At 44.0% G+C, this 27,800-nt stretch overlaps 1 protein-coding gene across 11 annotated transcripts in view; it reads left to right on the top strand.

Moving 5' to 3' along the window:
• Positions 1 to 27,800, top strand: part of EXOC4 (exocyst complex component 4) — a 391,280-nt gene that overhangs the window by 223,218 nt on the left and 140,262 nt on the right. Inside the window, exons 11-12 of one of the 11 annotated variants that reach the window (XM_026091155.1) lie at positions 18,957 to 19,036; positions 20,483 to 21,692. The exons of 3 other annotated variants lie outside the window; for them this stretch is intronic. In XM_026091155.1, the coding sequence (XP_025946940.1) occupies positions 18,957 to 18,993 (37 nt within the window). In that variant the 3' untranslated portion in view covers positions 18,994 to 19,036; positions 20,483 to 21,692. Of the gene's footprint in view, positions 1 to 15,716; positions 16,552 to 18,927; positions 21,693 to 27,800 lie in introns of those variants that run through there. 7 more of the 11 variants (XM_026091154.1, XM_026091152.1, XM_026091151.1 and 4 more) reach the window with 7 other exon arrangements.

Here is a 27,800-nt window from a genome sequence, read left to right as displayed (position 1 = left end):
GCCTTTTAAGAAAGCTTTCAAATTCTGCTTTTATTGATGCTAAGGGCGGTGCGGTAAGCAGAGGTGGGAACTGTTGGACTATTTAATACGTTTGGGGATGCTAGAGCGCAAGGGGAAAGGGGAAATCTATGAACTGGCGTCGCGTCGCTCGCGTTTTATTTCAAGATCAGTGGAGAAGTTTGCAGCACATCACAATGCAAAATGGCGCATAATATCACAGTCCCAATTTGTCCCAAATTGAGGCATTTGTAAGCCGAGYCAGCTTTGTTTAAATAATGGCTTTGCCACGTCGACTGTCTCACTGATTGGATTATTTCTGTGTGTCATAGCAAGAAAAATGAATTTGTGTCAGACTGAATTGCAGGTTTACATATATTATTTAAGAGCTGCTCTTAACCTCTCCCTCTGTCAATCACCRTCTACTTGGAGCTTGCTCTTTTTCCTTTTATTTTTYCCAAGTCCAAGTTTACGTTTTTCTCGAGCAGCAGCTTCAAACCGGGTGCTATTTTAGAATCRAGATTAATACTAATTAATAATTAAGGTGGATAGGAATGTGTGTAGTCGTGTGCAGCACACAAATAGACCTGGAGCTGTGCACAGAGTTGGAAATAAGGGCTGGGAGAAGCAATTYGTTCATTTTTCCACAAAAGTGATCAAATTCCGGTTTGTGCATAGAGGGACCCAACGTACGTGCCCACGCACAAGCGGATGAGAGTGCGTGCTTGTGGGTGCATGAGCGAGAGGGACCCGCTCCCTCTGCATTTATCTTTTGCCTAGTTTAAAAAAYTTCTTCCGAATTAATTTCAACAGCTAAGGGACCTGAGTGGACCTGTGATGCTCTTATTGTGCAATTCCCCTTGCAGGTTTTGGGAAAGGAAGAAAGTACGGTAGAAGTTGCATCTGTTATTCTGTATTTATTGTTTGATGGTCAGTAGAGCTTCAGGGTTGGCCTGAGAACAGCGGATTCGATAGGGAGGGTAAGAAGTTGGTGCCATGCAACTRGGCAAGCATTTAATACACTTTGAGTGCACAAATAGATGCTTTAGTTATAYACAATAAGTAGTCACATAACATTTCTGAGGCTTAAATTAGAGCTTGAGCATCCGGAGTGGAAATTACGCTTCGAAGTTTGGCATTTTTTAAACTTCTGCTGGTTTTGGGTGGGTACTTGTTTGTGCGCAAGATTATTTCAAGAGTAAACTTTTGAAAAGGCAACCATCAGTTGGTTTGGGAGGTTTTCCGGGAACAGGMGACATGACCGACTGAGGTTGTGTCCCCACTGGTGGGACCGGTCTCGGACGGGTGTTGGAGTGCGCTGTGGATTGGGGAGATGCAGGAACTGATCCGAAGGGTCACCTCGTTGTTAACACATTGCTCTTCGTGCTCCTGACGCTCATCGTTTTTTTGGTATTCTTGAACGATTTTATTAAATCCGAACTTGGAGACAAATTAAAAAAAAAAAAGCAAATATTAGGCCTGTGTGTTGTGTAAACCCCCTCACCCACGGAGGACGTACCGCAGTGGCCCAGGAGGCAGTGCACCAACTTGTATACAGATCTTGCTTTTATACAATTTCTATCAACCCTATGAATCACCAAAAATATCGTAAGCAAAAAATTTGTTGTGCTGCTACTTCTTTTATTTGCCCAAGGTGTGGTGAAAGTCGAGGAGCAGAAGATGAGTGCCTACTATTGTTAAAAAGGGTGAAATCAAGGAATTATATTTAATCATCTCTAGCAGCTTCCAAAGTCTTGGTAACTATTGGGAAGAGAGAAGCTTCTTTGGGGGCAATTCAGGAGAATAGGAGAGTCCRGGGAGTTGAGCCATCATGGATGATTCCCCACCGAGTTGCAGATCCCGCTATAATAGTATCAATTTTATCTGCGCCGGAGGCTTTCACTGTTGGATAAAGGGGGGGAAAAAAACCCTGAGAAGTGTAACTAGCTCGCGGGAGATATTCGTTGATGGACGATAGACTTTGAGTTCAGCGCCAGGGTTGAAGGAGTGATGGTGAATTCTCTTATTTTAAATGATGTGGGCTCACATCAAGGCTCCACTCTCGACCTGGAAAAGCCAGGATTTTTCTGTTACGGGGTTTTATTAATTCTTGCAAATGGCTGAGGGGGACCAGCAAAGCCTCGGTGAGTCCCTGGGGAGTTGCTGCAATGGGATGCGGCTCTTYCAAACTGTCCCAGAGTCCGAGAGAAATCAGTGTGCAGGCTGCAAGCTTAGCATGTGTCTTCAAAACAATCCAGGCCTTAAAAAAAGAAGCTTTGGGAATTATGCCAATCTTCTACAATTTTTAACCACACTTTCTTTAAGACTATTTATATGCAATAAAACTAATTCTAGCTTCACTGAATCTAAAATTTTGGAGTTCTCAAACCAGACCRCTACAGTGAAAGGAAGTCACAGTTAAGACGAAGGTTGTCTTCTCGTTTCTGCAACCTCGACGTTCCTTTGACCGGCAGYATTAAAAGATGGGATGTTTTTGAAAGCAGCTCGCAAGAATAACTTAAAATAATGCTTTAATGTCAGACCATCCCTGAACTAGGGAATATCTGTGGCTGTCATGTCTAAACACTCATCACACAGCTGTATTTTTGTTGGAAAAGCCACATGGAGGATGAGTAAAATCAGTTTCTTAGCCGTAAGTGGTGCAGCGTGATGGCTTTCTCCATCACTTCCATAACAGATATCTTCTCTGAGGCTATCAGCTGAGCAGAATCAGGCCTGGTAATCAAGTTGGGTGGARAATAGCTTGAAAAAAGAAAAATTTATAAGAATGCATGTGGCAAATCACTTCCTCTGAACCACTGCTGAACATTTTGCCTCTATCCGGCATTTGGAGATACTCCAATATTACAGATTCTGTCTTTCTAATTGCAAACGCTGTCAAAATTCACTTCTTYTGAACTAAAAAGCCCATTACGCTTTGCGCAAGAGCAGGGATCTGCAGGGTAAACTTCCTGCCCAAATTCCRGTTTGAATAGCACCATGCTCTTTGCTTTAGTCTTCCCTGTGATTTCACGGCACGCGCTGCATTTGCTTAGCTAAYGCAAATTAAAATGTTGTTTTGCCGTGGCTTGTGAAACTGTGGTATTTCATTTCACATATTTGCAGAGGGTAAAATTGTTTGTTTGTATTGAGTTTGCGTATAAGTGCTGAGGGCATTTTTTTGCAGGCAAAAAGTCTTAAATTGACTATCCACTTTGCTTGTCTAGTTGTACCAAAAAAAAAAAAGGTTAGTAATTAAGTTACATTTAAATTTAGCTTTGTTCTGTAACCAAAAAGAACAGATCAATATTTTACAAAACAAAGGGGGAGAATCTTTATGGAAGAAATTCTATATCTCAAAAACATTTTTTAATGGGAAGCCATCCTAGTTGGAGCTGTGACCTGGGAAGACCTGGGGCAGTCGGGTTTCTTGTCCTTTTCCAATCAGGTTTAGCAGCGTGGTGGTGACCGAATAGCTGTTGYGGCAAGGACAAATGTTGTTTCTTGCAACCTCGTTTTAAAAAAAAAAAAAGCAGAGGAGCAGTAAAACAAGGCTGGAAAATCACATTTTATAACACAGCATTTAAATGACGGCAGTGACGGGAATCTTTCACTGCCGTTTCCGTACACAGACCGCTCTCTGTCACTAATGGTCCRTTCGACAAGTCTTGTTGCTTGAAATGAGTAGACTCGATTAAAACCGTCCTATTAATTATTAAAAATGATTGGTTTTCCTCCGGTGATGGTTTTCCTCCAGTGRTGGAGCAGTGTTTGGAAGCGATTTTCCCTCCATGGCAAAAAAAAAGGAGCWATGAGAAGTAAAAAAGTAGTGTGACCCCCAGATAACGCCCCTTTGGCTGTATTGAGGCCCCAAGGGCACAACGGCAACAGCRGAAAGGATTTTTTGCTCCTCTTTCCCCCGGGGCGGTTTGGGGCTCATTCTCTTCAGTGTGGCCCTGAGATCCCGCAATGAGATATTGAAATCTGGTTTCGTCCGATCTTGGAAATTGCCAAARTTAACAGCTTTCAAAAATAAAAATAAGAAAGGGCTATTTTGCAACCCCTCGTAATTGACGTTCTGTCACAGCTTGCGTTTTATTTCATTTCTCGAAATTCAATATATGGATTTTTATCCAAACCATTTACCAAGCGCTGGTGACTTGCTCCCTTTGGCTGATCGAAGATGAGCGTGGGGAGGGACGGGSAAGAAGGGCAGTATTTTCATTTATTCACTTTTGCATTATGTGAACTGAACTGTGGCCCTAGGATGACTCCCATCAGCTGCKCAGGTAGCGCTTGAAACCCTTCCCCAACTCCAGCCATCCTTATGGGTCACGTACAGTTTTCCAAGGAAAGACGAGGCTGAAATGACTTTCATCTTCTGTGGTCGTTATTGCATTAGGTGAGATGAGGGCATTTTATAGAKTGAATCTTCCAGTAGGTTCGTACCTACTCTGTGCACAGTAGCTCCATGCACAACCCTGGCTTCAGCTCCTATGCAAGGGTGCAGACATTTGCCTTGGGCTCATTTTGACTGCAGGGGATGGAAAGATGAGAAATTGTACGTTATTAAGGGGTGAGTTGGTGGTGGTGGGTTTTTTTTTTTTGGTCATACCCCGAAACTGATTCTCCAGACCCAACCTGGCAGCATGGAAACCTTCTTCAAAGCACGCTAGAAACTCTCTTTAGTTGGCTTGAAGTCATTCCTGAGTGGTAGGAACCRTTCTTACATCTCATTTATTTAACATCACTGAGATCTTTCCTTGGCCTGCATCAGCCTTTGTAGTCATCTTAGGACTTGGATCCCTCAGCCAGCTGTACGCTCTGTCCTGTGGAAATGAAATCGTTGAATGTCCRTTATTCCTTATCCTTGTCTGACCAGGGTCTCCCTGATGCGCTTCTCCATTCCCCGAGTTGTTGACATCAGGTGTCCTTAGACTGCTGGCAAAGAAGAAAGATGTAAGAGAACCTGCAGATAGGAACTTAGTATATTTGGAGATGTTAATGATTTGTTCATAATGGTGTTGTACATGACTGCATTCAAAATTCACAGAATCACAGAACGGATGTGGTTGGAAGGGACCTCTGGAGATCATCTAGTCCACTCCCCTGCTCAAGCAGGGTCACCCAGAGCATGTTGCACAGGAATGCATCCAGGCAGGTTTTGAATATCTCCAGAGAAGGAGACTCCACAACCTCTCTGGGCAACCTGTTCCAGTGCTCTGTCACCCTCACAGTGAAAAAGTTTTTCCTCATGTTCAGACAGAACTGTCTGTGTTTCAGCTTGTGCCCGTTGCTTCTCGTCCTATTGCTGGGCACCACTGAAAAGAGTCTGGTCCCATCCTCTCGACACCCTCCCTTAAGATACTTGTACACACTGATAAGATTCCCCCCTCAGCCTTCTCTTCTCCAGGCTGAACAGGCCCAGCTCTCTCAGCCTTTCCTCATAGGRGAGATGCTCCAGWYCCCTAATCATCTTCGTAGCCCTYYGCKGGACTTGCTCCAGTAGTGCCACRTCCCTCTTGTACTGGGGAGCCCAGAACTGGACRCAGTACTCCAGATGTGGCCTCMCCAGGGCTGAGTAGAGGGGGAGRATCACYTCCCTCGACCTGCTGGCAACACTCTTCCTGATGCAGCCCAGGATACCATTGGCCTTCTTGGCCACAAGGRCACATTGCTGCCTCATGCTTAACTTGGYRTCCACCAGCACTCCCAGGTCCTTCTCTGCAGAGCTGCTTTCCAGCAGGTCAACCCCCAACCTGTGCTGGTGCATGGGGTTATTCCTCCCCAGGTGCAGGACCCTGCACTTGCCTTTGTTGAACTTCATGAGGTTCCTCTCCGCCCACCTCTCCAGCCTGTCCAGGTCTCTCTGAATGGCAGCACAGCCCTCTGGTGCATCAGCCATTCCTCCCAGTTTTGTATCATCAAATCAAAATTAATCAAATTTATTGTAGAGAATCATTGTTTTGCTTTTAACTGCACTTTGTAACTTAGAAATCACGTTAGACTCAAGACATATGAAAATACCTTCTTTTCTTTGACCTGCAGTCAAGGGTATCTTTGAACAGTGTATAGTCAAAGTCCATACTGGTTCCGAAGCCACAGTAGCTATGGTGGTGGCCCAGAATAGAAAGCATAGTATTAGTTTTAAATGCTAAGAATGCATTATTAAAAAAAAAAAAAAAAGTAATTATTAGCTCTCACCTGGAATRGAACAGTGGTGAAGAGTGTCTGCTAACTCGGTAGGTCTTCTCCACTACTTACTCTTATCATATCTGACAAAAATTAAGAATCCAATTCCAGCAATCCATAACCATGTAARAATAGTGCTTATCTGTGTAAGCCTGATGGAAGTTGCCTTGTCTGTTTGAAGGCATACAAATCTCAGAGGTCAGGATATAATTTCTTTCTTCCGTTATGCTTGCGGATGCTGCTGCTATGGAATAAAGAGTTTTATCCACAGAATGAGTGGGGAAAAAAATTATCCACTGAATTGTTCCAGTTGAAGCAGGTTTTTTTCAGTTATTTGGTGGTAAGGACAGAATCCAACTAGATGGTAACATGCAAGAGTTGGAAACAAGATGAAAGTTTCATTTAGTRGTTGAAGGAAAGAAATGGAGCAGCTCAAAGAACTAGGGTGACATTGCAAACTGGGGTGAGGGGAACACCAAAGCCAAAAAACCTGAAAAATCATTTGGCCCCAACKCATTTTGGATGGATCTGGATTAATACAGGAATCCTTAGTGCCAAGAAGGCCATCAAAGAAATTAAAAGCCCAACAAATAAGAGCGTGTTACAATGCATGCAATGCATTGCACGTTGATGGCAGCTGCAGAGATCTGAGCTGTAGTTCTGTAAGATAACTGGYTGGGTTAGGATTTGGGGTTAGGGGTTTGGGGGTTTTTTGTTTTTGTTGTTGTGGTTGGTTGGTTGGCTGGCTTTTAAGGACTCTCCAGCAAGGTACTATCAGGCTTGTGACTTTTCAAAGCAGACTTTGCTAGGTATGAAAGTGAGAGGTGCCAGTCTCTCTGTCTGAAGATCATTGAAGCCAGTAGGTTACCTACACTGCGCTTGGGATCAAGCCCGGGCAATATGGAATTAGTTATAACCACATTGGTAATGAACAAGACAAAASATATTGTCCCTGTTGCTTCCTCTTTGACGAGGACACTGCTCCCACTCACAAAGAGCGAGCCTGCCGCGGACTGGGGAACACACAAATGTGTGCGTTTTCTTCCAGTCTTCATTCCTCCTTCTCTCTTCCTTTTTTTCTATTCCCAAACATTCAGCAGGATATTGGGTCGCCTAATTGCATTTTGTTTTTCACGGGCTGCTGTTCGTCGCAGCAGCACAAAGCTCTGTGAGTTCAGTCGATACTTGTATAGTCATGGGAGGCAATCAATAAAAAAAATTAAAAAGGAGTCATGGTAATTAGGCTAAAGCTGCTGCTTATGAGTTTTCAATAATTACTTCAGCTTCCTCCTTTTCTAGCATCTCAAGAAAATGGGGTCTGATTGAAGGAGTGGATCTTGCTTGACTGAGGACATGTCAAAATTCTGCAGAGCCAAGTGGGAAGTACAATTAGTGCTTTTTGTTTTGGCACATAAAGGGGGCTTTTCAAGGAGGCAGAGAAAGAATAGTCTTGATTTTAGATGGTGCCAGCTAGCAGCTGTGCCGTTCTCTCTTACCTGGTTGTCCTCATTTTCACACCCCGAAAYGTTAGCTCCCCTGGCTGTATCCCAGGGGCTCGTGTTGCTCAACAGAGCTCTGGGGAGAGGCACCTCTGGAGGAGCGGTGAAAGCATTGAGGAGCATGTTGCTTAATTCCCCTTGACTTGGCTGCAGCCATATATTTCTGAGAATACTTATTTCCTACGGTCGTAGTCTGAAATCCAGGAGCGAAGGGCCTTACGGCATGCCCATGCAGGGTTTCTGGTGATAAGCGTAGACGGCAAGACTGTAGACGGCAAGAGAAAAATACATGAAGCCATCTCTGAGTAATAAGCCATCCCTCCGCTGAAAACATGTCACGGCATTTTCTCTGCTTGGCCAGTAAGTCCTTTTGTTCGAGTAGGCTTGAATCCATCGTGATGGAGAAAGGCCTCCGTTCTTTGTTGCCCCATCAACAGAGGACTTCGGAGATTGGGGAGGGCATGCCGGGGGCCAGGGCCCACRGCCAGCATGCCCCGGGGAAGGGAAAAAAACGGAAGACAACCTTTCGCAACCGGATCCTACATCGTTTGGAGAGCCAGCACTGAACTGGGAAGAAGGAGGACTGCACAGCTTGAAGACCATGGCGTATCTTAACGTGTCAGGTTAACCTAATTATTAAGGGGGGAAAAAAACGTCCTCCGACACCTACCGTGGCTGTATTTAAACCCGATGATAGCTTGTGGTAAAAATGGCACAAACTGAACAAATGGGCTGTGTGCGCGTGCAGATTTTTTTTGCACCGAGGGAAAGTCCTTTTGCACAGTGAAAGGCATCTCAGAGCATCCCATGGATCTCTCCCAAGGAAGATCTTTTTAGCTTCAGCAAAGCGCTGGAGCTACCTTTGTATCCGCTGTTTTGGCTGTGCTATAAGTAGTCAAATAACGAGCATCTGAGCATAGCGTGAAACCTGAGACCGTCCTGTCTGCCGGGCGTTTTCTGCAGCCACTAACTAGAGACTGTTATTGCTGCTCCGCTTCKGTGTGCTAGAGGCACTTAATGGTCCTTCCCTGGTGAGATTGGTTACGGCTTTCTACCTTAAACACACACATTTGTAGTCACACAGAAGGGGRGAAAAAAAAGTTTCATTATCTTGCACTATCTTTGCTCTTCGACAGAAATTGTCTTGTTACTCCAGGGTTCAAAACCGGGGCTCGTGTCCATGAATCTCATTTTCAGAGCACGTTGCACGCCAAGAGCACCGTTGCACTGGAGATGGGCAGACCGATGTCTGAACTAATGCAGAAGGAGCACAGAACCCTTTCCATCCTTTCTCTCCACTGTTTCAAAGCCGGGGAAAGGGCACCTGCGTCCCCTCTGCGTTACTCGTGCCGGCAGAGCGGCTGGTACAGGTCCCACGCGGTCCTGGTTTGGCCCCAAACAGAATGGTCTCTTCTCTGCGCAAGATCGTACTGCAGTCGTTACCAAAGGGAGAAGGGAGCAGGATTTTTTTTTTTTTTGGTAATAGTTGAATTTATCACACTTTCTTTTACCCCTGTTTCCAAAAGTTCTGCTTTTTTGCGTGGGAAGTGTTGGAATTAATTTGGAAGCGTTAGTGAGGAGTACTGGTAGACACAGCTGTAAAAGCAGTAGGACCTGCAAAAGCCCCCAAAGAGCTGTCAGCACTTGGCTCTCGGTGGAGAATTTTCAGATTTTTTTTTTCCCCCCAAATGTACAGAAGCTTTTTGTCATTTCTCAGGATTCAAGGCAGCTTTTAAAATCTCGACTTTCCGTGTTTGGGCGGTCTGCTCTGGCTGTCCTGCCATATGGTGGTGACCCAGGCTTTCCTGCTTGCTGTCAGTCTTGTAATGCAGCGTATTTGTGGGAAAGGAAGTGAAATCACCGCATTGCAATGCCTGCATATCCGAGGAATGGCCCCCTTTCACCCTCCCRGTGCACTCTCCAAGGCAGAGACCACTAACAGACTGAATGTTTCAGAGGTGGGATTCAAGATGTTGGAGTCGCTGAATGTGATTTGTAAGATTTTCACATAACTCCGTCCCTCAGTTTCCTTCTTTATCTGGGAGCCTTAATAATCAGTCAAGGCCTCTGTGCCTTTAGGTGCTTTACAAAGATTGCCCTTTCCCCAGAACCTTATAGATTAGGTATATATAATTGAAGACAAAAGTTGACAAATAGTTGGATGTTAACACTGCAGATGAGCCATATGAAGAAATATTGGTTCAATATTTTTCAGTATTATGGTTGTTGATCTCAGGATCCTAAAAGTTTTTTCTGCTTCGCTTTGAGATTTTCTCATCTTTGTTTGCAGCTAACCGTAAGACGTGAGATTAAAGATCATTCTCTTCTGTAAAATGTCCTTATTGCCGGGTGCTATCATCAAGACCAAATGGTAGTGATCRCTTTTAGAAATGAAGAAGGCAACATCAGAGTTTGCGCTGAGAAAGGAAGGTATATCTAGGCCTTCGTACCTCGTTACTGAGAGAATAGGCTTTGGGTAGGAGATTTGAGTGTGTGGAAGACTTGAGGTTTAGGTCAAGATGCAGGAACTACTTAGAAAACGTTTTCCCCGGGATTTAGTGAACATCTGTAGGGAAGGCACCAGATCTCCCTGCAGGAATCCTAGAAAGGATTTAACAAGGAAGCAGACATTCGGTGCAGAATGGGAAAAGGGCTTGATGAGAAAAGGGAGATACCAGGAAATGCGGTAATAAGATGAACTTTGCCAAAAATCAAGCCAAGCTGGATCTGGCAAAATAAATTTGCCCCGGACTAGAATACTGGGGGTAAAACCAAAACAAGCTCCCAAGCCGTATCTAGTTTAAATACAGAATTTAGCTGTATTTCAAATAAAAGGAACTGGATCTAGCAGCCTGGGGAGATSCCTTCGAGTCCTAGGTAGAATTGAGCAGTGCTCTGAGAATAAGCTMTTGCATGTTTATTTGCTGGCTTCTCTGGAAGTCCTGTAAGTCGTGACAGCCTTGATGAACTTAATACATTTAGATAGATCTTGGTGAGGGGGAGAAGGGACSTTTCTTATGTTACCTTGCCGTCCATGGCAGGGAACAATTCTGCCTGGCTCCGATACTTTGCTGCGTTTGGACTTGAGCAGGACACGTAATACCACCCCGGTGATAGCACAGGGTATGATACACAGTCAGGAGAAATGGAGCCGCAGGTTTGTAGTTGTGTGACGCTGATGCCCTTCCAGGAGTTAGACCGCAGTCCAAAACTGTGCTCTTACTGTGCAGTCGGTGACCAACAGCTCACCAGAATCGAATCACTCCAAAGGGCAGCATGACTCTTCAGTCCATTTTGAATTGGCTTTTCTTCATTTTCATTGATGTAGCCAATGCACAGAGACTGGAGCAGAAGTATAAAAGTTATGCAAGCTGGAGGAGCATGATTTGACCCAGGCAAAGCYGGACTTGGGCTTGTTTGGTTTTAAAACCATTTGCGAGATGGAGCTGATTCGAAGGTAATCTTTTCACATATATTAAACTCTGAAAAAAAGATAACAATTCTTCTTGCTCAGTCGGAGAAACAGAGAGCTTTCGCCCTGACCATGAAACCTGGCTCTCTGCAGTGTCTCAGCTGTGCATAATCACATTACCCTGTAGTCAGTGAACCACAGGGAAGATAAAAGCTGTTGGGTAATGGAGATTAGCTACACATATCTCTCAAAAAGATGAGCTTTAATCCAGTAGTTCTGGGGAAAATACTATGGCCTGAGTACGCAGGAGGTCAGGTTAGATGGTTCTTGTGGTCTCTTAAGGCCTCAATCTGCAAATTTAGGTAAAGGGCTGGGCATTTCTGAAGGAAGCTTAGTTCTGTCCTTGGTGATGGACAGTATCCAAGCAGGACTAACCCAAGATTCCTTACAGTGAGGGAACCTGGCTATTTTAAGATGATAAAACAGCCCAACAGTTATTTTCAATAGCCAGTCTAGGTCTTAGTGGGGTTTAGTTACTTTGCCTTTGATGGAAGTATCATATTTTAGAGACTTGTAAAATACCACAGTTGTTGGCAGTGACAATTTGCAGGTACCCAGAGTTAATGACCCATGTCTCCACTGCTCGTTTGGGAAGCTGGTTTGGACCCCTCAAGGAAAGTTACTTCCAGGGACCTGAATGTAGCTTTGCAAACCCTTAAGCTAATTAATGCTGCTCATTAGGAAATGATCCGGCTTTCTGCAATTCACAAGTTTGTTTTACACAGTTGGTGTCTTTCAGGGGTTTTGTCAGTGTTGTCCTGCGTGGAGTCATTGCTTCAAGAGGAACAGGAGTGCTATAGATTTGTCTTATATATAAATGTTTTTGAGAATAGGCATGATAGAAGCTTAAAAAAATAGCAAAATGACACAAGTTTTTCTCAGTAAGACAAAAGATGAATCAGAACTGCTTACATTGCAGGCACCGGTTCAGATTTTGCCTGCAAAGAAATTCTACCTAGATTTTGCCAAGGTCCCAGACGTTGTTATGACACTCTCATTTCTCGTGGAAATACCCTAATTCATTTTGTTCTCCTAGTCTTTGAGGTGCAGCTCCTCAGCATTTCTTTGCTTCTCAGCCGTGAAACCTGGAATATGCGCGTGCTGCTTCTTGCTGAGCTGACTTTGGTAGAAGTGCTCAGTATAAACCTCAGCAAAAAGTAGTATATTTTGGTAGTCATCTACACTGTATGTATTGCCTGTATGCTGGGCGTCCAAGTGGTGGACACCTAGTCCATACAGCCAGGGGAACCCAAAGAGCTGTTCACCTCACCAGATGTGGGTGTCTGCTGTCGGGTGAGCTGAATTCTCTGTCGGGCCTATTGACTATAGCATTGACCGTAAGAGGAGCCTGGATACTTTGTGGGAGACTCAGGTGCCTAAAATATAGGCACTGAGTGCCCTTTGAGAAGCTGCAGATACCCTTCTCCATGGGCCAGCAGATGTGATGCAGGACCTACAGAAGACCTATGACACTCCAGAGTATGACCTGGACGCCAGGCGAAGATACCTTAGGGCATCTCAAATAGCACTGGTCACCCAGGTCTTGGTGAGTGAGCTGAGCTTGTAGCTCCTATGTAGACACCTGAACTAAAGTGTCTGAATCTGAAGCTAAATTTACTTCTGGTGACAATTTGGTATTTCCGAGCTAAATTCTCAGATACGGAGTTGGAAACAGTTACAGAAGGAGAAAATGAAACAAGAGATTGCACTCTTATCTGTCATTGAAAATCTTCAGGTTGAACTCAGTAATTCCCTTTGCTTTTGTAACTAAGACAATATCTGGCTTAGCAAGGAATTCATCTCAATTTGGGTAGATTACTAGATTAAAGCAGTTGGTGGTAAAGCCCCTGCTGCTATGCTACGTGTGGTTTGAGAGCTTCATTCTGGACTCGGTTTAGTCTTGTCTTCTGCATCAAACTTTCCTACTACTTGCACTTTGCAGATACCTGAAGGACCAAGCGGTGATCCAGCCCCTGACGTTCTCATTAGCTGTGCGAGTATGTTTTGTGCAAATCTTATAATTCAGTTTCCTCTAAAAGGAATCTGGTTTGTGCAGACCAAAATAGCTCTGTAAGCAGGACCGGCGCACAGTAAAGGGGGACGCCGGGGGATTCACTTCAAAACCACATAATGCTAATGTAGACCCTGTGTCTTTCTTATTGCCTTTCAAAATTTACCTCCTTTTGGAGTGGCTATTGGATGCAAATAAGGCTTCGAAGCCCACCTCAAGATGCTGCGGTTTCCCTTTTAATTTAGTGGACGTACTGAACGGCAGCTTTGTTGTGCTCTTTGCATTAGGAAGGACAGAGATGAGCCCTTTTAAGCTCCTCTCCAGCGATTCCCCTTTGATGTGTAAAGAGGTTCTTGCAAACCTTGTTCCCTTGTCGTGTTTACCTTTTCAGCCCAGGAGGGCAACTGAATTGCAGCTACGCATTGGCACGATAACRTTTTGCAGTTTGCCCACAACGAAGGCTTTTCCTGGCATCACACACCACAGAATAACAAAACTGGGGATTTAGGAACACGGTTCCTGAGAGTGAACTTCTCCCCGCTACACAGTTATTCAGGGAGACGTACCTTTTCTCCACGGAGGCAAAGGAGGAACGATACTATCAGAAAAGCAAAAAGAAAAACATCCTTAGCATAGGGTCTTTAAGCTGCAGAGAAGACTGTGATTAGATGCCAGCCCAATCCATTGTATAATATACTTCTTTCCTGTTGAAGGTTCAGTGAGTGCTTCAGAAATAAATGTGCAAAAATAGGTGACTTCAGAAAAGTTGTTGGTATGTGTGCTAGCACGTCGTTTCTTCCCGGTGGGATCTTCTACCTGTTCAAACCTTCTAGGGCAGTTGGAGGCAGTTGTACTGCCTTGAAATAGCAGGGGAAATTGAGTCACGCAAAATGCAGTCAACTCAGATTTTGTGTTGGGTACGGATTATTGCTGCTTCTCTTTAAAAGTGCCGTAGTGTCTCTAATGCCTCAGTTTTATTCCAGTTTGGTCTGTCGAAACTGGATGGCAAATCAGAATAATGTCAAGGTCTTGACTTCGGTGGGATAGGGGAGTTTGCAAAGCCCTCCCGTGGTATTTGCAAGACATCTTGAGCTCCTCCAATTCCTTGGATTTCAAAGGGACAAGTCTGTGTCTGAAACGGGTAAAATACATGCTGGACAGGATACCGCTGTGCAGTAAGGACTTATCTGTGTTCATTCACTTGCATTTTCCCACACGTGAGTGTCCTCTGCCATCTTTGCCATGTGATAGGTTGCTCCTTCCACCCAATATTGTTTGACAGACCCTTCAGAGACCTTCGCTTCACCTGCAGATGAAACCATGAAAATGTTTTGAAGGCCAGTTTGTTTTCCTGCTTACCAAAGCCTCTCCAATATTGCTCCCATGAAGTATTTGCTTGTCTTTCTCCTTTGCAGCCAAGTGACGTTTATTAGCATTTGTATGGTTGTTACTTGTAATTTCATTGCTGTTCCTGACGCCTGCACGTTATAATTAAATCATTGCAGATTGTAGTTGCAGTGTGAAACAGCTGCAGCAAATTACAGTGGAAAACATATGCTGGAAATATGCAGCTCCAATTAGCTAAGTATGTGGGATGCAGAGAGGGCGAAAGACCCAAGAAAACAGGAGGCCTAGAATAGGCTGCAGCTTCCCGGCCTCTGCTCTTCTGCCTAGACGCTAGCTGCTCATTAGTTGCACGWTGAAGGGAACGGCCTGATTCTTTGCATTACGGGTTATGAAGYAGCTGTCTCTGGTCTTTTTTGGTCCAGGCTTTTAACTCTTCCATCCACCCGCACAGAAATGCTGGAAATGGGGTAGAGCCATTCCCGACCTCTCGGTCAGAGCAACCCTGCGCATCAGTGATCGGAGCATGCCACTGGCACCTCCGTTTCCTTGTTCTTGCCATTCCTATGAGGAGAGGGATGGAAGAGAAAGAACAGTGCGTTGCTCCAGGTGCCTGACACCTAGGCTGGCTACCTGAGCAAGTTATTTGACCTCTCTGTGCCTCGGTCGCCTGCCCACAGAAGTGGTTGGTATCGCTTCCGAGTCTCAGGAGTGCTTGACTCCATCATCTGCATGTTCGTGAACAYGCTAAGCACTGTGTAGGGGACCATGGGCGGGTAGATGCTCATCAGCTAGTAACAGTGGGAAACTGAGAAGGAAAGTTGGAAAAAGTCAGGCCTAGGTCTGCAGGGTTGGGTTGAGTTGAGTTGAATTCAATGGCCAAGTGCTGTTCTTAGTCTCTTCATTTTGGAATGATTTCCTGTATCCACCTTGGGTTAACCGCGGCTGTGACCCAACTATATAGCCTAATTTCTTCCCTCTCTCCCATCTTGACATTGGTAAGTAGACTAGGGTTGCAAATCTGCTTTTTAACTTCAAACTGTGGCGTAGACAGGATGCTGGCAGAGGCAGGAGGGATTTTGCACAGCCTTGGCGCTTCCAAGAAATGGTGTGGCTTCGGGGATGGCCGCTTCACATCAGGCTTGCCTTTCATTTCACTCAGCGCGGGACCGTGCCTTCCAAACGCATCTCTGTGTTTCAGGGCTGCGTGTTGAAAATGGGTCGCCCAGAGCCTACGGGATGGTTTGCTGCTTTCTGGAAAGGACATAAAAAGGATTTGCCCTCTGGCACCGTGCAGTACTCGCCATTCTTCAGCACGCTTTATGATCACAGTTAATGCCTCTGTGCAGTGCGGTACCGCACTCCATCACGCCGTGCAAAGGCGCGAGGTTGTAACTTCCCCGAAATGAAGAGTACTTCAGGAGCAATTGCAGCAGGGCACTTTGTCCCAGCCGGGTAATGACTTGTGTCGCTGGAAATACATCCGAGGGAAATTGCACGCATAAGCTAGAYTTTTAAATGTCACCGTGTGTGGTGAGCGAAATTCCCCGCAAATTTGCATTGCCCTTACGATACGCTAGTCAGATCTCGTGTAGCTGGATTATTAGCAGTGAAATATAGCGCAAAAGTTAGGGTATTTTTGTTTTATCTGCCACGCTACTATTGCATTTGCTTGGTAATGTCTCTTTCCATGCTTCCGTGAAAAACTGTTCAAGCTGAGTGTTAAACTGCGTTGCTGTGCGTTTGCAACGTATTAAGCGTTTTACTGCTCTATTACGTGAAAGCTTTCRCACTGACGTGGCTGGATTTCGTCAGATCATGTCTCCCACGTCACCTCAGCCAGTGTGCTTTATCCAGAGAAAGCCGTTTATCCCGTTCTGTGATCATCCATTTACTTCCAGTAGGTAAAATAAAAGACTAAATGCGTTCCCAGAAACCCTCTGCGCGTTTCCTTAAACGCGTCTGTGTTCAATTGCCTGTTGGAGAGTTCTCGCTGCGCGAGCGAGAGGATGAGCAAGCGTTAATATCCCGGTTCGGCGTGGCCGAGGCTGGTCGTTCTTCCCACGCGTTGTGCTTTCGCTGATGAAATCCTGACTTTAGAGTTAGATTGTTTCTGAGCAAGGATTTGATTCTGCTGCAGGTTATTGAACATAATAAAACTTTATGACTCTGGTTAAGCAGCTCAAAACTCCTTTCGGTGGCTTTGACGGAAGGAAAAGAGAGAAGAGAATGGTTTTAGAAAGATGTGACCGAGGGCTCATCAGGTGGAAGCGTGAGAGGAGGAGAAAGCCCTGGCGTGTGTTAGCTGATCACAGGACGACCCCGAGCTGCCAGAGTGGTACAGCTGTGAAAAAGGCAAATGTGATCTAGGAAGCACTTTTATTAGAAAATTAACGAAGTATTAATTGGAAGTGTTAACACTGTTACACCAGACGCATTGGAAACCCTCCCTGTGATAACTGTGACTAATTCTGATTACCCGTCTTCAAAAAAGGTGCCAAGAAAAGCTATTAGCAGGAACAGAAAGCATCTTCAAGAGGAGCAGATTGGAAGAGGTTGGCTTGCTTCTCTTAGCAAAGGCTAGCAAGGAGATGCTTGCTCTCCATAAGCACGTGCTGCGAAAGCGGGGAGCAGGGTGGAAACCCACAGGTCGGAGGGGAGGTCTTAATGCTAGTGACAGGCTGGTAGGAGTGACAGCTGCTTTCACCTTCTCAAACAGGATTTCAGTTCTCTTCCTAATCCAGACCTAATCTCTCCCCACCTTTCTGTTCTCTCATCTTTCACAAGAGGCATTTCCAAAACTGCTGTGCTCTCCAGCCGTTTGAAACCAAGGAAGACAAAACCTGGCCAAGAGTTGGGCAGAGACCACCTCTCTGCACACAGGTGGTCATCATTGCTTATGGAGTGCCCCAAATGTGCAAAATGCCCTGTGCAATTAGGGACGCCTGTCAGATTGTTTCAACACAGCTGACAAGGTTGATTCCAATCAGAGGAGAAAATGAATGTGAACTATAAAGCACCTGTATTTGGGTTTAGAGGCCTAACTTTCAGGCATGTGGTTTTGGAGAGTTTGCTCCTGGACCTTGCTGTCACCCACTGAGGGTATGTATGCAGAGCTGAGAGCTGTGGAGCAGGGCTGTGGGTGATGGGCTCCTACTGGTGAGTCCTACAAGTTCATATCAACAAGGCTATGCCCAATATTTTGAATATTGATTCATTCTGTGTCTTTTTTTATGTAATCTTCTCAAGTTCTGTTGAATCTTAACTCTGAACTCAAATCTTAGCCCATGCTTAGGAAGTTTAATGCTAAATAGCCCACTTGGACTTTCTAAGATCATACCTAGTGGAGCTGAAAAACGGTAAATGAGGCTTATATTATATTTCTGCTGTTGTTATACTCTAATTGAGATGTTTCTCTATGAGGCAGCATTGACTGAATAGTTGTACCTGTGTTTATATTGTCAAACCTGCTTCTGCTGTTGAGAAGGTGTGCATACATTGTGCAGAATCAAAGCTTTCATGATTTTTTTTTTTAATATCTCATTTCCTTAGAAAACTTCATTGCTAGATTTCTGTTTTACCCTGAGACCAGGTTCCTTTACGTTTTCCTTCATCAGAAGCTTCCTGTTTCAGGTCACCTTCCTCCTACCCCATCCCTCCCCCCAAAATATCCATCGCTATCGAAGTCTGAGATTACTTTGCAATGAAATTATCTGAGCATTAAAAAAAGGGGCTGTGACTCAAATATGTGCGTTATGAGACATCCATATTCAGTGAATGGATCTAGTTGTGAAGATATGGGAGTACGACATGGAGAGGATGGTCTAGTGATGTGATGGGACTTTGGAGACCTAGATTGGTTTTTAGGGTTTGGTTTGGTTTTTTTGCCTATCGGTTTTCCTTCACTAACCTTAATCCATGGCTTGGCTCCCCAGCGAATAATACTATTTCTCTTCTCCCTAAGTGATACGTGCGCATGGGCTGCATAGCACAAGGGTATGACCCTACAGCACGTCATTTCTCCTGCTTGCACCCCTTTCCCCATGCGTAGCAGCTGACCTCCCTGCCGTGGAGAAATACGTTTTTCGTGGCTCTCAATATACAGTAAGAGCAGTCACCTGGCAGTTACCAGACAGTAGTTAATCCTGTAAACTAATATCCCAGTTTGCCTCGCAGTATCTTTTCTGGTATCTCTACCGTAAGAGTGAATTCCTTGGGACCAGCGTTGTCTTCTGCTGTTGCAGCGGTTAAGCCCCAGCCTTATTGGGATTCTGTAGGCACAACACGACTGAAACAGCAATTTCCACAGTCTTTGGCTTTCCGATAAGCGTGTCTATCTCTTGCTTCGGCTCTCCAGTGTGTTGTAACTTGGGATGCTTAAATTCACGTACAGTAGCCCTTACTGTCAGCAGCTTTTTGCATTTCGTTAAATTGCCTACAGATTCCCTGATTCTTTTAATCACAAAAGAAGATGCTGACATGATACGTGTGGCAATCAGCGCACGAAAAACAAGCTAAAAAGTAAGTAACGGCAGCTTTCTCGCTGCAGATGTCAGTAGCTTTGACATGCAAGTGCTCGCGTTTTGACACACGGTAATAGAAAATATCCCATTGGGGTAAAACACCGCTAGCACCTTGCGGAAAAGCGCGGTGCCTGCGAGACCAGATCGCACTCCAAGTTTCCCAAGTCCTCGTTCGATGAGTTTTATGCCAGTAGGAAGTCCAGTCTCACTTTATCGGCTAGGAAAAAAAGGAAAAAAAAAAAATACCCACTAAATCATGGCACTCAAAAGCCTCTAGGCACTACGGTAATACAAATAATAAATTAAGAAATAATAAAGTGCAGAATAGAGGCATTCAGCTTTAGGCTCAGGACGGAGCTGATAAGCCAAGAGTTTAACATTAAGAATAAATCCTTTGGGGCTTCAACCTTCACTGACTGTAGAGTGTCAGGAAAGAAATTAGCATTTTGTTGTTGTTTACCTCCGAAATTTAGGAAGAGACAGCGAATGAACAAAAGATGCCCCAAGGAGCCCTTCTGGAAAAAGTCCAACCATTGCAAAGTCACACAGATGAATAGATTTAATTAGGCTGTATAATACCCATTCTGCTGCAGCTTTTGAAGCAGACTCATAAAAGATATTAACTGATGCCGTTTGGGTATTGCAGATTTGTTTCAAAAGTGCCCACGACTCTTCCCTACTTCCTAGGTCATAAAGAGCTCTCCAAAACATATAGTTTACGTGTATTCTTTTGTCCCCCCCCTCAATTTTCTGTTTTTACTGATTAAAATTGTCTGTCCTGGGGCTGAATATAGAGTTATGGAACTTCACGGGGGAGAGCAGCAAGAGTCCCTTTTTTGCACCTGAGTTCAAATATTCTGTTTTCAAAAAAAAACGAACAAAAAAACCCACCTTCTGCACAGATTTTCAGTGCGTAGTTTCTGTGGTGGAGTGGAATTATCTGAGTGTTTTCAGATCAGTTTAAAACTCCTCAACCAGCCCCTAGAAATGGACCAAAAAAAACCCCACGTGAAACTCCTCCATTTTTCCCATATCCCTGAGAACATCACATTCTCAAAAGACAAAACCGTACACTTTGCATGTTTGGGAGATTGGGTTTAAGTACTAATGATGCTAGTTTAGAAAATAATGGTGTTGCATATGTGTAGCAGAATTCCTGTGTTCTCCGGGGTGCCAGTGAGGGATGTAATTTATGCCAGCTGCTGCTTTCCTGTGGGGTGACTTGTAGAAACAGGTTTTAGGAGAATTAAATCCTGTAGCTGTGCACCATGCATAAAAATTTGAGAGTGAAACTGGTGTGGAGAAAAGGGATTTTTGGTACCTTGGGGTTTCTTCCCATTAGTGGAGGAGCTGCACCTGTGCTGATGGCCAAGATGTCCACCTGAATGTTATTAAATATTTACAGAGGAAAGTGTCTTCCTTCAAACTCTTGATTTCCTTCTAGAAATGCTAGACTTGCTGAAACTAGTTTCGCTGGCATGAAAACTTAGTTTCAGAGTATGCTGATCATCTCTGAGTTGTACTGAAAATCCTGATCGTGGCAAAAATACAGCCACTCAGATAGTCGGGCAATTGCAGACCCTTTCGCAGTTTCATCTAAACGATATTGAAGTCGGCGAAAACACTGTCATTGACTCCAGGGATCTGCGGATGCTTCATCTAGCAAAATTGGAGGTAGGTTTTGAAATAGATTTCCGAGCCTTTCTTGAGAAATGAACCGCTTTCAGTTGACCGTGATGGTCTGCCTTTGTGGGAGAACCGTGTGCGGATTTGGAGTGCTTCAAGAGATGTTTTGGCAAAGCTCTAATAGTACCTTGAGAAAAGCACTGTGCCAGCACCGCTGCATCAGAAGCGCTTGCAGGACCCCTGTTCATGCAACCTTGGCAGGCTCCCTGGACAGTCAGAGTGAAAACGCTGGGGGAATCCAAGTTGCTCTTGGTATCATGCTACAGAGTTTGTACCTGTGGGTCCGTATCTCTGACAAAAGTATCAGTGAACTGAAATACAGGAAATACTGCTTAAACATCAGAAAAAACTTTTTTTATGGTGAGGATCATCCAACACTGGACCAGGCTGCCCAGAGAGGTTGTGGAGTCTTCATCCCTGGAGTTGTTCAAAACCCGTCTGGACACGCTCCTAGGCAGCCTGTTCTAGGTGACCCTGCTTGAGCAGGGAGGTTGGACCAGATGATCTCCAGAGCGTCCTTCCAACCCCAACTCTTCTGTGATTTTTGCGACTTTGTGTCACTTTATGTTTTCACAGCTGTCAAAGCCAGATGAAAGGTCAGTGATGACAGGTCTGACTTTGGGTTTTGCTAATTGAGGGGAACAGGAATTCTCCTTTGTAATCCTGAAGGCCAGCACTGTTCTTGTACATCAAATATTCACGTACGTCCCCTCCAGGTCATAGAAGTGATGTTTGGTGATACAGCAAAGCCGGGAATTCAGCAGACAGCGCCATCGCGTTATTTTTGCCATGGAAATCCTGTAGAAGGAACAAAGTCAGAAACTTCTGAGACGCTTTTTTTGGGGGCTCTGCACGTTTCAGCTGGACTGCGTAGGGCCTGGCTTGCAGCTCTTGTGCTTTGAGTCTTTCAAAATTGCTTTATAATCAGCACGCAAATCTTTGAAGCAGTAAAGAATATGTTGGCAAGACATGGTACAATTACTTTGTTATGCGTCTTGTTATGTTGGCATATTTGTTTAATTAAATTCCGTGCTAATTAGAGCTGGATGTACTTGCGTTAATTATTATTTGCTTAACACAATCAACAGTGTAATTCTTTTCAGAGAAGCAGCACACTTTCTAGTTAAATTAAATTACTGATTTTGTGTGCTTTCTGAAAGAATAGTTGCTCTGGTTTTTTTCAAATGATAGGTTGCGTTCCTCAACGTGAATGAAATTCAATTTTGAGTAAGTAAAACTTAACATAATATATTACACTTTTAATTGGTGATTAAGCAAAGGGAGGAAAAGCTATTTTGATTTGTACCTCATCACAAAGATGTATATTTTTTCTTACTGGATTACAAAATTGGTTGGGTCTGCTATTTATCACCCACCAAGATCTTTTTTTCCATCTGACAAAGCAAAAGTACATTTGTTTTACTTGTTGCAAGATTTTGGAAGGTAACTGTTTTCTCCGGCTAGAAAAATGTAACGCAGTGGAACTTCCAAGCTTTTACCCAGCTTTTATTACCTTTTAAAACATAGAATACTAAAAACTGTATTATATAGCCAGGGACCTATTTCAATTTTTAATACTATGGCTATTAGCTCTGATTTTTGACCTGTGAATTTATATTTAGTCCATAAAATTGAAAGGAAAGGGGTAACAACTATTTTTATCGTGTTCAGGAAGGAAACTAATAACCAAGTTCCTAATTGTTTTTGAAACTGGATGCTACACAACATGGGTAGAGTTTTTTGTATACATACACCCACACGCATATGCATCGTCTCGCTATATATCTGGCAAATGCAGAGCTCTAGCTTCATAGCATTGACTCCGGTAGGTAGTTTCCCGTTGCAACAGTGAGCCGCTGATCAATACGGCAAAAATCTGTTTAGTATCGGGCGATCATTGAACTGCGGTATATGAGTGTATTTAAGTTAAGCATCTCAGGAAGGTGGTAAGAAAGGCAGCAGCTGAATGGGCTAACACGGTAGGAGCAGATGGAAGAGAGAATCCTTCTCAAGCAAACTATAAACATGGTCAGGATTATTTTGTAAGATAGGAAGGATTTATTCTCATCCCAGGAAGGGGGCGTAGGAATGTTTCTTTGCATTTTTGAAAAGCAAACGTGCCATCAAGTACGAACTTTATCAGCTTCAGCAGAAGAGCAGAATATTACCGAGCGTGGGGAGCCCGCGGCAGCACCGCTGGAAGCGCTGCAATGAAGCCATGCTGAAAACACCTGCGCTCTCCCGCGCTCCTGCTGCGGGTGGCACACAGGAGCAGTATCTGCCCTTCTTCAGCATTCACCGCCTGTGGTTTGTCATTTTTAAGTGTACCACAAAATCGACAGAAAGAAACGGATTTTTTTTATTATTATTATTTTTTTTAGAAACACAGTTGCAGAACTTGGCACGTGGTTATGTCCACCCAATTATAGCTTTTTTTTAATCTTTCGTTTGAACGCTGGCCTGTGACCGAGGTACCTTGGGAACAGAGTAATAAAACTAGTAAGGATTCCGGAGCGTTTCAGTGCCGTGTGCTTAAATGCTTTGCCGAACATGGGTACGCTGTTCCAAAGCATATTTCCAAATTTGAACTTGTTACAGTGCATCTCTTGTGTTAATAGTCGCCATCACCGATCTGCTGGGAAATGAGCGTTGTAAAGAAATGAGGGATTTACTCCTCCAGAGTTAAGGGCACAGGTCCACTATTAGGTATTATAATTGATGAAGCAAAGGGGGAGAAATACAGAAATAGAAGAATCCATAGTAACATTGAGAACTGCCGGAAATATCCACCTTTAAAAGGGGATGAGAATATTCCACTGTTTCATCATGAAGGAAAAATGAAGAGCTTGTTTGGCGTGGACCTGCAAAACTCACACGCAGAAGGCAGTGACCCCAAACAAGTCCCAGAGCATGTAGCAGCCAGGTCAAAACTTGCCATCATGAGTCTATACATTGGTTGACTTAATTGCCAAAGCAGACATCCCACCTATCCTTGACGTGTCACCAAACTCTCAGAAGGATTTTAAGTTTATTTCTTTTCAAATCAGAAGAAGAATCATGACTGCTAGTAGCACCACACGTGAGTAAAATTCGGGTGAATAACCAGATTTTGCAGGTTGTCCACTGAAGACCATCACAAAACCTCAGTCAGCTTTGGTGGGTCTGTGATTTTTGTGTGGAAACCATATTATCTGTTAGTTTCTGCTCGCCTTCCAGAAATTAAAAAAAAAAAAAAAAAAAAGACATCTGTAGATTCTTTACCTATTCTTAGGCCCAGACAACCCGGTTCTATTTTCCATGCCTAAAAGTTTCTTCCAGAAATCAAACTTTCATGAACATCATTTTAGCTTTCAAGCTTTGTTTAAATTTTGCTTTTCTCCCTTTCTTTGACGTGGTACAAACAAACACTTTATCATGGAAAGAACACCATCCAGCTCAGCTTTTAAAGAGAGGCTACTTAACATGAAAGCTTTAGGCTTACTACTCTCTCTGATGGACTCATAGGACCTTCATTTGCAGCGTGCGGTACTCTTGGCCTTGTCTTACATATAGACCCGTAAAGTGTCTTGCCTACTGATGAATCTGCATAGAGTAGGGACTTAAACCTGGGTCAGTGAGCAAGGAGGTGCATTCGAATCACAGCTCTGGAAGCGGGAAAAGATCTCCGGGCATCTGTCTGAAGAGAACCAGGGAGTTTGCAAGGCTCTGATAAAAGATCAGATGCAAAAGGTTTGTGTCTATCATGATATTTTTTGAAACAAGTGCTAATCTGGAGAGTGATTGCTGGTAGGTGGCGTCTAGAAAACCAAGCTCTTCAGTTTCAGTATCGGCCCTTGGGGCCCTATAGGCCCTTTTTTTTATAACAAGCTTTAACTATAGTAAGGTATTATATTTACAAATACCAAACAGCAAGGGAACTTCATGCCTTAATGATTAATGGGCTCTCTGATATTCCCTGAGTTGGTATTTTTTCAGAGATTGGATCTTCCTTTCTGCCTGGAGGCTGTTTCTGAATTTCATTCCACTTCTAAAATCAGGCTGCAAACACCTGAAACGTACTGCTGCGATAAGGCGCGTTACACCGTCCTTTGAATCTGGGGAGCACTGAACATTTATGTAAAAAAAAAAGAGGGGGGAAAGCTCATTTGGACGGACTTTTTGAATTTCTATAAGGTGAAGGCTCAGTGTTTCCTCAAGGCAAACACGCAATGTTAAGATGGCTCATTTGTTGGGGAGGGGAATGGTTTGCTATCCGATTTGGTCCCACATGATGCATGTCATAGCCACTTAGGCAGAATTACAGCAAATCTAGTTATTTGAGGCAATGATCACGCAGACCCTTTAGATTATGGTAATAAGACTTTAATACTTGAAGCTATTTTCTGTGCATCTTTTGTTTCATTATCACAACATCCTCTAATGATACTGTTCTCTTTTTGGTCTATTTTATATCTCTGGGAAAGAGAAAGAAGGCTGAACGGAGAAATATTCATGGATTATGTGTTTTTGAGCATTCCAAACCTGATATCTTTAGCCTGCACTCAGAGCAAAGGTTATTTTCTAGCCTTTTACATAGTGTTAGAGTGAATATTCAGCTCTTCATTTTGAAAGTCCCACGGAAGCATCTACATCTGTTAGACTGTACAGCTTTCAGCGAAAGTGAGTGATTTCTCTAAAAAATTAAGTAGATGGAGTAAAATTCCAGAAGGTGTAATTCATCTGGGATTCTGGAAGTAATGTCCATTCTGCTGCAGAAATATCTGTGTTTCCTTGAACAGGTGGAACCTTTAACACTAAGCTGGGTTCCAATGTCAAAATACACTTCGCAGTTGAATCAAGAAATGCTACAACTTGTATATAGGACCTTTATCCAAAAAAAACCCACCCCAAAACACTCCTTCCAGATGGAGGCTGGCCTCTCTTAAAGCATGCGATTTCATCAGGTAGCGTAATGCAGTGTCATATCACTCGGTCATTGTGTTCTTGGGGTTGACTCCTAAAGGCAGTCCGGGCTGAAATGGGACTCTGATACCTTCTGTGCAGAGGCAAGGGAGGCCAGTCCAAACGGGGACAGCAGCTTGCTCACACGCCAATCCACAATCAACCGCTCATATCAAGCTGTGCGAGGAGAGGGATTGCAATCCCCGTAGCTGAAAACCTTTCCCTTCTACCCCTCTGAATCCATGCCTGCTTCCATGTCGACAGTTGTTGCCTTCTAGCGGGTGACTTCGTGCAGCCAAGAGGTAGGTGTCACTAGGAATTTAATGAAGAGGTTTCCATCCAGCTCTTGCACTGTGTTTCCCCACACACATAATGCTGACAGAAACACAGATGGATTAATTTATGCTCGCTCTAATTAATAAGAAAGAGAGCTAAGGTCTGACCGTGCAGTGTACTACTGAAAAAATAAGCTCCATAAGTAATTGTCGTGGTTGTTTAAGTATAATTGTTTCATTAGTCATCTAATAGTTTTGCAGACAGCTTCTACTTTCATGTCATATTTGCGTTCTAATCCTTCTCTTGAAGGCTGCCTAGTAAAAAGGAAGAAAAGAAACAGTTTTAATCCATCATTTGTTCTAAATGTGAGTACCAAAGAGGAAAGAGGTTTAGGAATGGGGGGTAGAGGATGTTTAATAAGACAACAAAATTCATTCACCAGCTTGTTTCAAAGGGATTTTTAATATTCTGGAGCTAAATTAGCGGATCCAGCATAGGCCCCAGGCTTTGACATGTGTTTTATAATGACAGTTAATTAGAGGCTGTCGGCAGCAATCATAGGCTGTCATTCCTAATACATGTCTCGTAACGTGAAGGACAGAAGAACCTCCTCCCCCCTCCTTGCCCTAATTGAAATCAGTTGCCAGAATTAATGACAAATATATGAGATGCTAGTTTGACAGCTGATGTAGACTTTTCCCCACGTGCCATGAAGCAGGACTTTGAACTCCTTCTGTGCACACTCTCCGCGGTTTGCGTCTGGGTATACTATAGCGAGCAGAGTGAAAGGGATGTGATTTCCCGGTAACACTGAGGAACATTTCTCAATCCCTCCCATCCCCAGCCTCTCTCGTAGAGGCGTTACTTGTCAGGGAGCCTTATAACATTCAAGAGATGCCTTGTTCCGCAGATCTCCTCTGGAGATGCTCCTCTTCTCCTCCAGCATTGGGCAGTCATTATCTTTAGAAGATTTGGGTCAAGCTCTTAGAAGGAGGTAATTCTGTTGTCACTCACGCGAGCTTTGCTATAACTCAGAAAATCCTAATTCCCTGCAATTTCTGGTGTTCACTGTGATGCTTCAGGAAAATTGGCTTCAGAGTACTTGTAGAGTAGAGCCAAGCTCTTTACTTCCCCGCGTCTCTCTGTCTCTGCGCTCCTCTTCCCACACCATCCCCTTCAAAAGCTGGCCCAATAAAAGACTTTCTTTTTCCTGCCAGAAAGACAGCCCCATCCTTTGTAATGCAGAAATCCCCCCAATTTTTAGCAGAAGGTCAGGAAATAATACCTGCATCTTGTAAGCAGATCTAGGGCTTCGGTTCCGGTGGCAGGGAGAGAGCTTTGGGGTTTTAGGGAGTTTCCGTGAAGGCATCATGCTGCAGGTCCCCRTTGAAGCCATGCCAGATGCAGCCTTGCCCGAATGCTTTTGTACCTGCACACGGAGGCTCTGCTGCTTGCAGTTCACAGTTGGGCTGTACCTCTTGTCCTGCTCCGTTTTGTGGCTGGTTTTGGCCTCCTGCTGCAGCTCACTCCCATCAGAATACATCCAACCTGGCAATTTCTTTACCTGGACTATGCATTCAAAATGTGATTGGGTTTTTTTTGTTGTTGTTTTTTTCTATCACATCTAATCAATCCCTTACAAGCAGGCATGCCCTTCAGTTTGGGGATCTCTCGTATATTGTGGTCATGCTCACAAAATGCAGTTGCCTCTAAAGTCACTCCATAGTTATTCCCTTTAGTTTAGAAGCACACGACAAGGGTCTTGTCATACCCGTATTTGCAAAGTGGTTACCACTGTCTTCGCATGCTGTCTAACCCATGTAATCAAAGAAGGAAGCACTCTTCGCTCACATAAATAA

Source organism: Apteryx rowi, unplaced genomic scaffold (assembly GCF_003343035.1).
Source record: "Apteryx rowi isolate R43461 unplaced genomic scaffold, aptRow1 scaffold_9, whole genome shotgun sequence".
Taxonomy (NCBI): Eukaryota; Metazoa; Chordata; class Aves; order Apterygiformes; family Apterygidae; genus Apteryx; species Apteryx rowi.
Note: the sequence above shows the minus strand (reverse complement) of the source record. Positions and strands in the feature narration are given on the sequence as shown.